Genomic DNA, 14,394 nt, shown 5'->3' on the forward strand with positions numbered 1-14,394 from the left:
CATCAAGTTGGATGAACCAGTTTGGGAAAAAGTTGGATCCGCCACGTCATAAGATGGGAGGAAAAGTTGTAACCACTAGATGGCCCCTGCACTACAACACTGCTATGTATTGTTATATAGATTCAAAAGGGGTGCTAGTACCATAAAATGGGGCCCTTAAGAAATCGGGATGCAATGTTATTTGCACCCAAAAATAACTTTCCATAGTCAAAAGTCAAAACTACTTTTTTTCGCTAATGGTCAAAACTCAAAAGGACTATTGTGTGATCATTTTCTTATCAACTTCAATTATATCACTGTCAGCCATTGACAAAGCCCAAACAATGGATTTGGGCTAATTGATTAAGCCCAAAAGCCCAATTATAACTCTTTCTAAAGTGTAAGTAACACACAGCCCTCTGTTTCTTGTAGTAAGGGTTTCCTCTAAACAAATCGTTTCAAACTTGAGCTCAAGATCGCCCATAGGCCATAGAAACAAAATATTCATGGCAACCATATATTCAACTCTAAAACCAATACCATTAACTCTTAGAGACTCAAAACTAAAATGCAACCCCCACTTTCCATCACTTCCTTGTATCAAAAGTTCCAACGTTCGCACAAAAGATTCACACTTCATCCTTAACTATGGAACAATGGGTAGTACTAGAAACTCGTTTTCTTCATCTTTCAGGCCTAGTTTTTCCAACACATCACTTGGCTTTAATAAAAGTGGTAGCAGACCAGTAGTTACTACTGTAGGTGTTTGTGGTGATGCTGACAATAATAAGAGTGTTATAAGACCGTCCAGTTTTTCACTACTCTCCAGTCTTTTAGAAGTGGCGATGTTTGCTTTTATCTATGTTTTGGTATTATTAGCTGGAACTGTATTTCTTCCACCAAATATGTATCTTATTGGTATGTTTTTTTGGTTATACGAGATTGGACGTGTAAGTGTTTCTCATATTTTTTATTCTCGAGTTTTGAGCTTGAAAGTGGAATGCCACTTTATTTATTTGACCTTTGGGATTGTTTTTTTTTTGTCAGCATATTCTCTTAGCTTTGGGAATGTTTCGTGATTGGACTGCTAGGACTTTGCGAAGTTTGATTCGTGCTATGCCAGGTGAAGTTTCTTGTAGCAATTCTAGCCATGTGATATAATGTGTTTTTGCTTCAACTTGCAATGTGTTTTTGTCCCTTATCATCGACTTTTTCGTTCTTCTGTTTTGCTTTCTTTATTCTCAAGTGTTATTATGACATTGATAACCTGTGATATCTAATTCGTTTTGTGCTGGATCTTATATAAAGAATAGCTTTTGACTCCCTTTGATTAATCCTTTGTCCTTTCAATTGTACAAATCGTTTCAGAAAATTTGACATAAGCACTTAGCCAGTGACCAATAGTTTCCCGCATATGTTAAGATAGATGGTTATTTTTTCCTCTGGAGCTATAGCATCCTATAATCTAAATTAAGACTCCATATAATGATCAACAGTTTTCATATTTATTCTTCAACTGCCAGTTTCTTAAGGTTGAGCTACATTCTTGCAATGGTTTAATTTTGCTTTATTTTCGATACACTCACACTTTTACAGTTTTACTACAACTTTTCAATATCACTCTTATCACTCACATAATGTTTAATATTTTGCTGCAGGGATCATAGTTAGAGCTTTATCTGTAAGTGAAGTTTACCTACTATGTTAGTCATTGGTTTCAACTTTCAACTTATCAAAATTAAGTTGTTTCATTTCATTTCTTATTCTAATGAATAAATAACTTCATAGCTCATCAGTGCGTGAGTATGTTATTTGACAAGATACGCAGATTCCTTAGAATGTATTTAGAAGTGTTAATGACATCCATTATAAGTATATGTACAGATATCTGTTCCATGAATGGGAATATCTTGTTTCCAACCCTTAAGTATGTCAATTGGAATCGAAATAACTGACAAGCACACACCCTTACACATCTTAAACTTGAAATGATTTTTTTCACGACTTTCTGAAAGAGGATTAGTGCAACCTGTACACACTAAGTCACTGTTGATAATGCAAAGAGAAATGTGTCTCTGGAAGATAAGATTAGATTGATGGATCATTATTCTTTCTTAATAAGCTGTGTTCGGTTCCCCATAAAACAGAGGAAAAGAAAATGGCTATAGTAATTTAGACGATTCATTATGTAATGGTTGGGACTAATCCCTGCAATGTGACCTTGCCCCTTACCGGCCTATACTCCATGTGTCTCTGTTCTCAGCGTCTCGTGATTGCAAGTAGTGCATTTTACCAAAGTGAGAATATCCATGTCTTTATGTTTATAATATCTTGGTTTTACACCTCTACTTGACTCCATAATTTTGATGTACTGGTCGAAAATGCTTAACAGAATGGATCATCTTTGAAGTATATCAACTTCTTCATTGATTTTATAGAGATATATTCACTTGAATATGCACTTGTTGATTGACTGACCTGTCTGAGTTCAAGATGTTTTTCTTTTAAGAGGGAGCAATTATGTATCAAGATCCACCCCATCAAAATGTTAAGTATGATGAATCTATAAAAGCTTCTTGTATATCTGCATTCAAGTTCCGGTTATAGCTGGATAAGATTAAAATACTACAAAGGGCAATGTACTATGTGCAGTTAACCAATTGAAACAATGTACTATTTTTTGGACCAATTTATGCAATGCACTATAATACTATTTTTGGACCAATTGGAACAATGTACTATTTTTTGAATTTCTTGTCAATTTCAATTTAGGGTTTTTTTTCACATGACATGTCATTACTCCGGCAATCTAATTTGGCCTGAATTACAGTCGTTATGTCAATTGCTCAAATTGAGATAGTGCATTGTATAAATTGGTCCAAAAAATAGTACATTGTTCCTATTGGTTAACTGCACATAATACATTGCCTTTGTAGTATTTTAGTCAGCTGGATAATGAAATGTTAGCATCTAGAAATCTATTGAATAAGTCAGTGCCAAAGATATTTTAAATGCATGTTTTAATTGAATAATTGTTGCTTGATGTTAATATGAATTATTGCAGGAAAAACGACATGCAAAAGGCTCGTTGAACATATCAATGGAGCAACATGATGGATCGACAGTTGTTCATGGAGAAGACCGAGAAACAGAGGTTTTTGAAAAGTCATCTTCTGATATTCCTAATTCTCGATCTGTGAATATTGGTGTCGAGGAGACAAGTGAAACTCAAGGAACAACACAAGTACCTTGGGAAGAAGCATTCTCCAAGCTTGAGAAGCTCACTGAGCAGGTTTCTCGACTAGTTGGTGTAATGAACGTTGTGGACCAGGACTTTTGCGACAGAATTTATTCTGAAGTAATGGAGTTGGAAGGGTCTGATGAAGTTACCTTGACCAAGGCCTTCGAGTATCTTACTGAAAATCCTCTCGTGGGCAGGCAGTTTCTTTCAAAGAGCGCAGAATTGAGGATTGATTGGTTAACAACCTTTGCTTCCCAAAGACATTAGAGTCGATGGTTTTAACTTGTGGTGGCTGTTTTCTATTGATACTAGCATTTACTTCTAACTTCTTGTTGTTGGTTAACTGTCTTATACTTCCTTTTCATCGGTTGCACTGGATGATACTTCAAATTGTGTTGATGATTAACCTTACTGAGAATAGAGTTTTATAGTTTCATATGAATTGGCTGGCAGTTCTCAAGGTACTTGAAAGTTGAAACAACGGTTGAATAGTTACTTCTCTTGGTATACTCAGAGCATAAACAAATGACATCGAAATTGAAGCCGTAACTGTAATTGGTGATCAACTTGTTACCAATTACCAAACTATACAAATATTGTCTTGTAAGTGTCTTGTACTTCTTAGTTAAATCCGAGCCTAGTGTAGATACACTATGTCCTTAAGACAAATTTTCCCTCTCACGGTGTTTGAAGGTTAATGGGAAACTGTATCCCAAGATAGAACGGATTTTCTTCTATAGAAAACTATCACTTTAATTCTATAGAATCAGCGAACACAATATAGTATTTGACTAAGAACAGAGGGAGAAGAGAAATATCATAACTCTGTGTGATCTGGTGTGTCTTTCTCTCCAAATTCATCCACTATTTATAGGTGAGTGGTGCATTTTCGAAACAATTGAGACAACAAATTTTAATCAATGATAGACTTGAAAGATTGAAATGTGACAAAAAACTCAGACTTGAATTTCATAGGATAAAACCATGTATATCTTGTAAAGTCATCAACAATTGTAGCAAAAAATCTATAACCTTTACAAGAAGAAATAGGAGATGGCCCCAAAGATCAACATGTAAAAGTTGCAACAGATTTACACTTTTACAAGTAGAAAGAGAGAAAGGTAACTTGGTGCTTTTGCCTAAAGCACAATCATTACAAAAAGATGTTTTGCTTAAACTTTGAACTGGAACACTCTTTTCATGAATGAGTTTGCTGAGAATGGTAAGAGCTGGATGTCCAAGCCGCATATGCCAAGTTGAAGTAGTGACTTTATTGGAATAAAAAGCAAAAGGAGACTGACTGTTCTGAGAAGTAAAACGAAGAGGATAAAGACCATTTTCAGTTGGCCCTTGGAAAAGAATCTTCCCGATGCAATGTCCTTGACATAGAAAGCATTAGGAGAGAAGATTAAAACACAATTATTATCACTAACAAACTTATGAACACTTAGTAGATTATGAGTGATTTTAGGAACATGTAAGATATTTTTCAGATGAAATGAATGATTAGAACTTGAAGTTTGAAAGAATGAAGAACCAGTATTAAGAATGGGCAAACCTTGTTCATTGTCGACCATGACTTTATTTGAACCTTTATAATCAATGTGGAGATTAAGGTTGGAAAGATCAGGTGTAAGATGTGTCGATGCTCCAATGTCAGCATACCAATAAGAGTCATGACTGTTCTACATAGAGTGAGTTGCATTGCTTAAAGAAACACCTCCATTATCAGAGTTAGAAGTCTCATTAAAGCTGGCAAGCATGGCTAATTTAGCTGGTGGAATTCTCCCCACATAGCTATGATTCATTATGTTGTGACAATCAAGAGCCATGTGTCCAAATTTATTGCAAATTTGAAACTGCGACCTTGTATTGTTACTGGAAGTTGAAGGATTGTTATTGTAGTGATTTGAACTTCCTCCAGAACCTCTTCCATTAGATCCATTATATTCTCTAGTAAAATTTCTTCCACCATTGTTATAGCCTTTGTCATTTCCTGAGTTGTGTCCATTATAATTTCCTCTGTTGTAACTTCTACCTCTGTTGTTACCTTGACCATTTCCTCTACCTCTTCGATACTGATTTATAGCAGCAAAAGCTTGATGAATATGTTCAGTATTCATACCAGAACCCCAGTTCTCTTGGGAAAATGTAAGCAACTTTTTGAAAAGTCATATGTTTCGAAAGGACACACCATTTCAGCATAAAACACTATTCCGAACTAGTGCCTATTTCGAAATGTCACACCTTTTCGGCATGATGCACTGTTTCGAACTAGTGCACATTTCGAAAAGTCGCATATTTTCAGCATAATGCACTGTTTTGAACCAATGCACAATTTCGAAAATGTTTTTCTCACTTTACGTACTATTTCAAGAGACCCATTTCATCTAACTTGGGAGACAAATTACTCATTCATATCTCAATGAATTTATGCAAATCTATTTTTCTAACAATCCCACACATGAATGAAAATTTGGCTTCTTCTATCATAAACATCGGATTTCTGTTCTTTTACAAATGAAAAGATATCGCATCAGGTCAAGTAGCATGGGAGGCCTTGAACTTGCCTTAGTGAAAGATGATTAGATTTAATTGGACGATCAGTAGACTTCAATTAATATCCTTTAATTGTCAGCCGTTTGTATAAACCTAGACAATCATCTTCACGCAGTACCTTCTCGAATACTGTTGGTTCTCACATTTGTATTAATTTTGGTCTTGAACACTTCTTGGTTTCAGATAGTGCTTTTGAGACATTTGCCTTAAAATTCTCATAGAAACGACCTTACTTCACACTCACATAGGTGATATGATTTCTATAAAGAGTATCATGCAATACTCCACTTGGATAACATAACTTTCCAAGATATAGTAAATCATTAAAAGCTTTACTTATTTTGGGTCTCGCGGCAGATATGCACTGTCTTATATAGGAAGGAGTTATAGTATATTATTACTCTCCAATGCTAACTGAGTCACATACATAATTTAGTAAGCACTAGAGAGTAATATTATACTCTAACCCATTCCTATATAAAATAGTACATAGCTGCCGCAAGACCCATGATAAGTCAAGTTTTTAATGATTTACTATATCTTGAAAAGTTATGTTATCCAAGTGGAGTATTGCAGGATACTCTTTATATAAATCACCTATATTAGTGCGAAGTGGGGATCGTTTCTATGAGAATTTTTAAAGGCAAATGTCTCAAAATCACTATCTGAAAACCAAGAAGTGTTCAAGGCCAAAATGAACACAAACGTGAGAACCAACAGTATTCAAGAAGGTACTGCGAAGATGATTGTCTAGGTTTATACAAACGGCTGACAGTTCAAGGACATTAATTGAAGTCTACTAATCGTCCAATTAAATCCGATCGTCTTTCACTAAGGCAAGTTCAAGGCCTCCTATGCTACTTGACCTGATGCAGTATCGTTTCATTTGTAAAAGAATATAAATCCGACGTTTATAATAGAATAAGCCAAATCTTCATTCATGTGGGGGATTGTTAGAAAAAATAGATTTGGACAAATCCATTGAGATATGAATGAATAAATTGTCTCCCAAGTTATCCCACTTGAGATGAAATGGGTTTCACTTGAAATAGTACGTAAAAAGAGAAAAACCTTTTCGAAAGGGTACACTGGTTCGAAATAGTGCATTATGCCTAAAAGGTGTGACCTTTCGGAATAGGCACTGGTTTGAAACAGTGTTTTATGCCGAAAAGTGTGCGACATTTTGAAATAGGCACTGGTTCGAAACAATATTTTACGCCGAAATGGTGCGTCCTTTCGAAACATGTGACTTTTCAAATAGATGCCTAACTTTTTCAAAGAGTCACTGTGTTGTTTCGAAAAAGCACTCCTCACCTATAAATAGTTGATGAATTTGGAGAGAAAGACACACCAGATCACACATTTCTAATCTTACATTTTTAAAAGTTTATAGGAGCTAAGTTTTAACAATTCAAGATACTAGCTAACTTCAAAGGAGATTGGATCCACAACAAGAAGTTGGGTAGAAAGATAGGCATTGAAGAGTTGGTGTATAAGTCTAAGAGAAATTAGAATGCTTGTAATTGAGTTAGGGCCAGGCAACCATTATTTCATATAAATAATTATGTTTTTAACATCAATTCTAACATAAATAGTTTTTAGATAAACCCTTATGGTAGAAATTATACCAAACAACCACATACAAATCAATTTTGGATTTACTGACCAAGCCAAAAATAAAAAGAGGAATTACCAAACATAATAAGTTATTTTGAAACGAAAGCTCCATAAAGTTTGTTTCTCCTTATTTAAGCTACTTTTTTTGTTTATGTCTTAATGGGTTATCTCATTTTATGTGTAAAATTTATACCAGACAACTTTTTTTATATACAAAATCAATTATGAGACTCATAATAGATTATCATAATGGTTGCCAAATGGCCCTTAAAAACAATATATCTCCAAAACCAATCGTTAACTTCAACTCTAAATAAAACAATTAGCAATCAAACATAATCATAGCTAATATACTATCTATGTACTAAAGTATAGACCTCTAAAAGAGTTTCTCTCTCTCTTAGGTGGCACTCTAATTATGAGAGATAACATTTTCTAATAACCTACAACGCCAGTATAATATATTTTTTTGAGAGTTTGAGTGTATTTTCACTTTCTTTATATTTTACCAAATAAAAAAATTTGCTAAAAAATATGTGAAAATAGGTGATTTAATTTGTAGAAGTTAGTTCTTATTATGAATCAAATACTTTTAGTGTCTACTATGAAACACCGACTTATTTGGAAGTTGGCTAGATTGAAAGATTTGTTAAAATTTGATGAAATCAAGTCCTTTTTACTTTTGCCAATCAACTTAACAAAATAGCTCGCTTTCCTGACTCGCGGCTGGGATTCGTTTTGAGGGTGTATAAATCAAGGGTTACCATGCTTCCACGTTTGGATTAAAAATTAATTAAACGTATTAATTGTAAAAACCGTTCGTGTGCAAACCCTTATCACTTTCGCCATTAATGTACTTCCCACCAATTTAAGCAGGCTAAACTCTTCGTCCTCCATCTCCCTCTTTCTGCCTCTCGATTTACCCTCGCTCTCAACGCGGCTGGGATTCCATCCAAGGGTGGATAAATCAAAGGTCAGGACGCGGTATAGTGAGTGTGCGCAAGATTAGAAATTAGCACCAATTATATAATTGAAAAGTTCCCTTATTAATTAGGCATAATTATATCAAGTCTCAAAACCCTTCGTATCCCGCTCTTCCTCTCCTTCAGCCCTCTATCTTTCTCGAATCACCGTTAGTACTTCACTCTCTGTATTCCACTCAGGTACTGTTCTTATCTCCTCTATTATTGCGTGTAATTTTTTTTGTTTCTTGGATCACGTCAAATTGATGCCGAAGATGACCATGGCTAGCAACCTCTGGTCGGACTTGGAGCGCAAAAAAGGACCAGTCATTTCGTCTTCTTCTTCCATTTTCTAAATTTCTCTGCAAAATTTAGAGGTTTTTCTAAATTCTAAATTCTGCAAAAGGACCAGCCCTTGCAATAGATCTCTCTGCAAATTTCTAAATTCTTTAATGCAGGTTTTAAAGAATTCTTTCATGCAGGTTTTGAAAACACCTTTATCATTGGACATGCTTGGGCGATTTTTAATGGATCGGGTATGTCATAATTTATTACGTGGGTGTGGTTTCTAACGATGGAAATAGATAATAAAGGGTGTATTCGATAAAATATTCAAACTATCAAAAGAATGATACAACCGAACACTTTCGGTTTATTTTCTGGTGGGTGTAACTTACGTGGAATCTGAATAGGGCACTTATTTTGGTCAATGTGAGAGGAAGCTGCATATTCAACCTCACTACCTCCACAACCCTTTTCGGTTGGTCCGCTCAGGTGTAAATTGTAATGACTCCTTGAGGTTATAACTCGGACACTCACTCTTTTGCTGGTTGTAATTTTCCCGAGCTACACGGATCCAAATTCCATTGTCACCGGCCCGCTTATACATTCTCTCAACCATTTCTTTTCTTATAGTTCAATGCTCCAACTCCAATTCTTTCTCTTGCAACTTCTTGCAGAGTAATCCAATTGTTTGCATCATCTCTCTCACTCACTAACTAAATTGCATTTTTCGTTAGTTCATCTTCAAGATTATCGATATACTTGAGCAAGTTCTCGGGCCCAAATGTGTGTTGTCAAGACAATAGCTAAGGTTACATCATATTAGAAGTGTTCAGGTGTTAAATTCTTCTTTTCCGAGGACACTTCTAGGGCACACGAAAAAGTAGTACCTTCGGCCGCTAACTTTCCTAGCTTCCCAATCCATCAAAACTTATTCACTTATGAATCCATTCCTTTCTCTTTTTCCCCTCATAATTTAACTTAACCAACTAACAAGAATCAATCTATGAATAAGCAAGTCGATATTTACAAGTCATTGAAGCCAAATATGATCCACGGAAGTTCCCTTTACTGCCCAAAAGATTCCCTACATAGATACCATGCATATCAACAAGTGATCGATAGCCTAAGCCTGAAACTCCAAAGAAGTCGATGACCCCATTCTACCCGAGGCTTACTTGGATATCTCGGTATGTCATAATTCTTATGCCATCGAGTTTGTTGTTCGAGATATTGAAATGTGTATATCTTCTTAATATTTCTGGTTGGCACGTTTTCTTATTTTAGCCCGATGTTTATATGTGGTTATCGGTGCCTAACACATCACGCCTGAAATAGTCAACTATTTTTCTTATTAATTGGTTTTGAGCTGAAATTTTGGTTAAACTTACAAAATCGGCTCACACGTAACCATTTTAGTTAAGTGGACAATGTGCGTCGACCATTTTGTTGTCTTTATACTATTTCGCGTGTTTTCAATACCTACTCTATGTCTGCAAGTTCTTCTCTCACTAACGCACACCCGATAACGCAAGATATTTGTTAAATAATTAAAACCATTTGCTTAGCTGTGCTTATAACAGAATGTACACGCATTTGTTCGTCAGTTCAGATTTGTTTGCTCCTGATTTGCAATGTCGGCTTCCTATGTTCTGATCCACTAAAAGATTTGTTAATTAGCTTGCCATATTTACCCGGTATAGTTTTATAGGCTGATCAAAAAATATATGTTTGAAGTTGGAGAAACACTTTGTTTAAGATAATGTGTTCAAGGTGATCGATAATGTGTAATGACAAATAATTTCAGTTGTGAAGCCCTCCTCTTTCAGGCAGGTAATTTCTCTCTCTGCTGTCGTGCTCTGTAATTGTCCGTTTACTTTCATTGTTTTATTGGATCTTGAACTAAGAATGACGAAAATTGGAAGTGTCTTTCTTTCATTAAGCTTTTGTTCTCATCAAATTCTCTATTCAATCTGCAATTGATTTATTTTTGGAAATAGGTTGTATTCTACAATCTCCTCATTGAAATTGCCTCAAAGCCCGAACCACGAAGTCATTATTTTTCTCGTGTAGTATCTCTTTAAATCAAATCTCACCTCTCTCTTTTGCAATTCATCTCAATCCATCATTTGGAAGGTATTCTCACAAGTAAGTAATCTCCTCTTATGTGTTTTGTTTTCACCTGAAAGTCCACACCACAATCAAATCTATATTGAATTACTGATTAAGCTATTCTTCATTGAACTCAGGATGACAAATCTTTTGTTGCAAGAATTCTTGAATAAATTGAAAACGTCCAGGTATGAAATGTCTAATGCTTTTTTGTGGATATAATTTGTGTTCTCCCTTCTTTTTGTGTGAAGGTGTTCAAATATGCTCCCACTGTTGAGAAAGCAATCATATTCATTGCTTATTTTTGTTAAATGCTATTGTATAGTTATGTGATGTTTTAATGGGTAAATATTCTCTGCGAATATTTATCTTCATATTGGACGGTATTATCTATTCTAATTAGGTATATATGGCGTATGATTAATATTGTAGATTTTTTTTGTCATTTTTCTTCATGTCCCTTCTATCGGACATTTTTAACAGGATCATAGACTGAGAACCAGTCAAATATTTTACTATCAAAATTTTAGCTTTAATTTTATTGAGATGAAGAATTAGGTTATGGTAATGGCAGACTGGCAACTCTACTGAAGGAGAGGTGGTAAAGTTTGTATCATCACTATAGATAGTCTGCTGAATTTTTTTTTCCCTTTTAATTAAAATTTTAGTATTATGGTATTGGTCAACCTAACATGTCGAACCATACACTATCTGCTGAATAGTTTTTTTTAAAGAAATGTGATAATATTCTTCCTCTAGGGACAATTATGATGTTGTTGATATTATTTGATATTTATGAGTGTAGAAACACGTGTTCATAACTTCAATACTACCTGTTTTATCGTGCACTGATTTACAATCCATAATCATAGGGAGCCATTTCTGCCATGGGTATTGTATAAATGCATTTGCTAATATAAGGAGATCATAGTATTTTAATCAAGATTCAACGGTTAGTACTGTAAAGTCCGTGAGCCTTCTACAGGTATGCGATTGTGCCTTTAGGTATGACTTTATAGTTTGATCTTAATATTATTCCTTTCACATTTTCGTGTAGGCAGTTTTCATGTTTTATTTTTCTTTCTTTTTCGAATAATTGTAGGATAAGCAGCCCCCACCCACTCATTAATTAATATCTTATCTTCCTGTTAATGATATGATATTATTCAAATTGCTCGAAGTTTTACTGCCCACCCTATCATGAACTCTTTATTATATTAGAAATTTTGATATGTTGTTTTCGGTTCGTTTACTCATGCCAAATATGGACTTATATTTGAGTATTATGCGTATGCTACTACTACATTAGCTCATGCACTCCTTAGCCTTACTTGAAGAGGGAGGGCTTATGCATCAAAGCCATGGCCAAAGGAACTGCACAATGGTGGGAAGATGGACTCACTCATTTTAGATTTTTGAACTAAATATAAAAGAGTGAAGTCTAACAAAGCTTCCTTTTAATTCTCCTTGGAACTTGATATATATTTTTAACACTATGTAACACATAACCTATTTGCTATTAATACAAGTATCCTTTTTAATTTTTATCTTATATAAGCTTCCTGTTTATTATTAGTTTAGACAGGGCTGATAATGTAAAGTGGTATTAAGGTTCACATCAATTAAACACACACGAGAACTCAAAAGTGAAGGCGTTAGATGTCGAATTTTAAAACCAACCAAAAGACCACCTTAAAAGGCCACGCTTAACTGTTGAAATATCTTACACGTATCTAGGTCTCATTTCTCAATTTCTCTTCCTGGGCAATCATTGGATTTTAATTATGACTATGAGGCCTGATCTTATATTGTTGGTGACTTTGGTCAATTAAGTCTATCCTTCGATATAATTGATTTGAGTTTTATGGTTGAACTGCTCAAAATTGTTTCGCTTTGTCATTATAAACAATAGAAATAACATATTTGAACCAAATTTGGTAAAACTACTTTTAATTATAATTATTCATGATTCAACTTTATATCAATATGGACAAAACTAATTTTTTAGTTTCTTATACAACTATGATTTTGTCTCAGTAGTATACTCAATTTGCATTCTTGCTTTGATACTCTTAAGCTCTACAATTGTCTATAGCTCGAAACAATAGAAATAACATATTTGGACCAGATTCGGTTAAACTACTTTGAATTATATTTATTCAGCATTCAACTTTATATCAATATAGAAAACACTAATTTTAGTTTCTTATACAACCGTGATTTTGTCTCAGTAGTATACTCAATTTGCATTCTTGCTTTGATACTCTTCGCTCTACAATTGTCTATAGCTTCATTTCATGATTCAAAGAGTTGGAGTGGTTGATTCAGAATTGCATTGTCGACAAAATTAGTGGCTGATTTCGAATCACAACAAACTCATAGAGGTATCATATTTCAATATTTTATTGTACAACTTGCAACATAAGAGCATAAACAATCAATCTATAATAGAATTGTTGTAGTGATGATAAATGTACAATATCTAAATGGATGTTTGGTTAGTTACTTCCTTTCTTAGGGGGTTTGAAGTATTAACGGATAAGACATCTTAATTTGTTGATTGGCAAGTACAAGTTCAGTGGACAAATTTACATGAAACTTGCCAAGGAAGCCAAGGTTTGTGTACACAAAATTCTAATTATTTTATGCTTTAGAATTTTTTACTTCAAAATGTTGTTAGTTGTCACTAGCTTACTCGGGCTTAATGGATAATTTGTGAATTATATTAAACTTCATTATAGTTGAAATTGAATGAAGCAACAAACTAAGTAATGCATTATATTTTTCTATTGGAATTAAATCATGTTGTTTGACTATTTGATGCACTTCAATCCAGTTCTCAATGCAAATGAGCTTTCTTCTTATTTATATCAAAACCAAAACAAGAACAAAGCAAAATTGAAAAGCTGAGGTGGTTTTCTTTATGGTGATGTCATACTTACAAAGATAACCATAAAAAGCATAATGAATTGAAATTACTACTAATTTATCAGATATCTTAGGATTTGGGTTCACGTTGTCGGTTAAATCTCTTCTTTGGGTAAGCATTGTATGAAGAGTAAGGTGGAATAGTAGGAAGAATAGTACGTTAGAAGTGATGGGTTCTTGCTTCTTTTTTTTTTTCCTCGAGCTTTGTACTTTAGTGGTAGTTTACGACTCCATGCTTTATTAGGTAGATATATTGGTTCTTTGGTAGACATGTTCCTGCCCACTTAATGGAGTATTTTTTTTTTTTTTTTAAGCAGGCGTTTTCATTTTTTCTCATTTTATGGTTGGTAGTTTGACCAACTCAAACCAAGTGGCCTTGAGAGGTCAAGAGGACGAACCAAGCTTTTACCGACTCAAATCAAGAAGTACACTTAATGGAAGTTATTGAAATGAGTTTAGTAATGAATTGTAGATATTTCAAGAGAAGGTTTGGTTGTAAAGCCATAAAATTTCCCTCGGATGCATCAGGTCTTCTCGAACATATGTTGGTATTCTCGCTTGATATCATTCGAGGCCATATAGCAAAGGTAAAGTTATTTTTTGTTCAAATCTTCTGATTTGTTTTATTACCACATATATCTTCTTTCATTAGCTTCTACATGTCATGAGCCTTTTATAGTTATAAGCTGATGGAATTGTTTTGTCCCATTCAAC

At 34.3% G+C, this 14,394-nt stretch overlaps 1 protein-coding gene and 1 long non-coding RNA gene across 2 annotated transcripts; both read left to right on the plus strand.

Annotated features, from left to right (window-relative positions):
* The first annotated feature begins 463 nt into the window (after positions 1-463).
* Positions 464-3,656, plus strand: LOC147519921 (uncharacterized). Its single transcript, XM_086594896.1, has 4 exons — positions 464-929; positions 1,027-1,102; positions 1,638-1,660; positions 3,044-3,656. Exons 1-4 carry the CDS (start codon positions 486-488, stop codon positions 3,485-3,487), a joined length of 987 nt encoding a protein of 328 aa, XP_086451022.1. The 5' UTR covers positions 464-485; the 3' UTR covers positions 3,488-3,656.
* A 7,063-nt stretch (positions 3,657-10,719) lies between these two features.
* LOC147519922 (uncharacterized) lies at positions 10,720-11,655 on the plus strand. The gene is made up of 3 exons (XR_015214318.1): positions 10,720-10,788; positions 10,890-10,940; positions 11,625-11,655. It is a non-coding gene; the product is annotated as an uncharacterized LOC147519922 (long non-coding RNA).
* Positions 11,656-14,394: the final 2,739 nt, after the last annotated feature.

Source organism: Coptis chinensis, chromosome 2 (assembly GCF_015680905.1).
Source record: "Coptis chinensis isolate HL-2020 chromosome 2, ASM1568090v1, whole genome shotgun sequence".
Lineage (NCBI taxonomy): Eukaryota > Viridiplantae > Streptophyta > Magnoliopsida > Ranunculales > Ranunculaceae > Coptis > Coptis chinensis.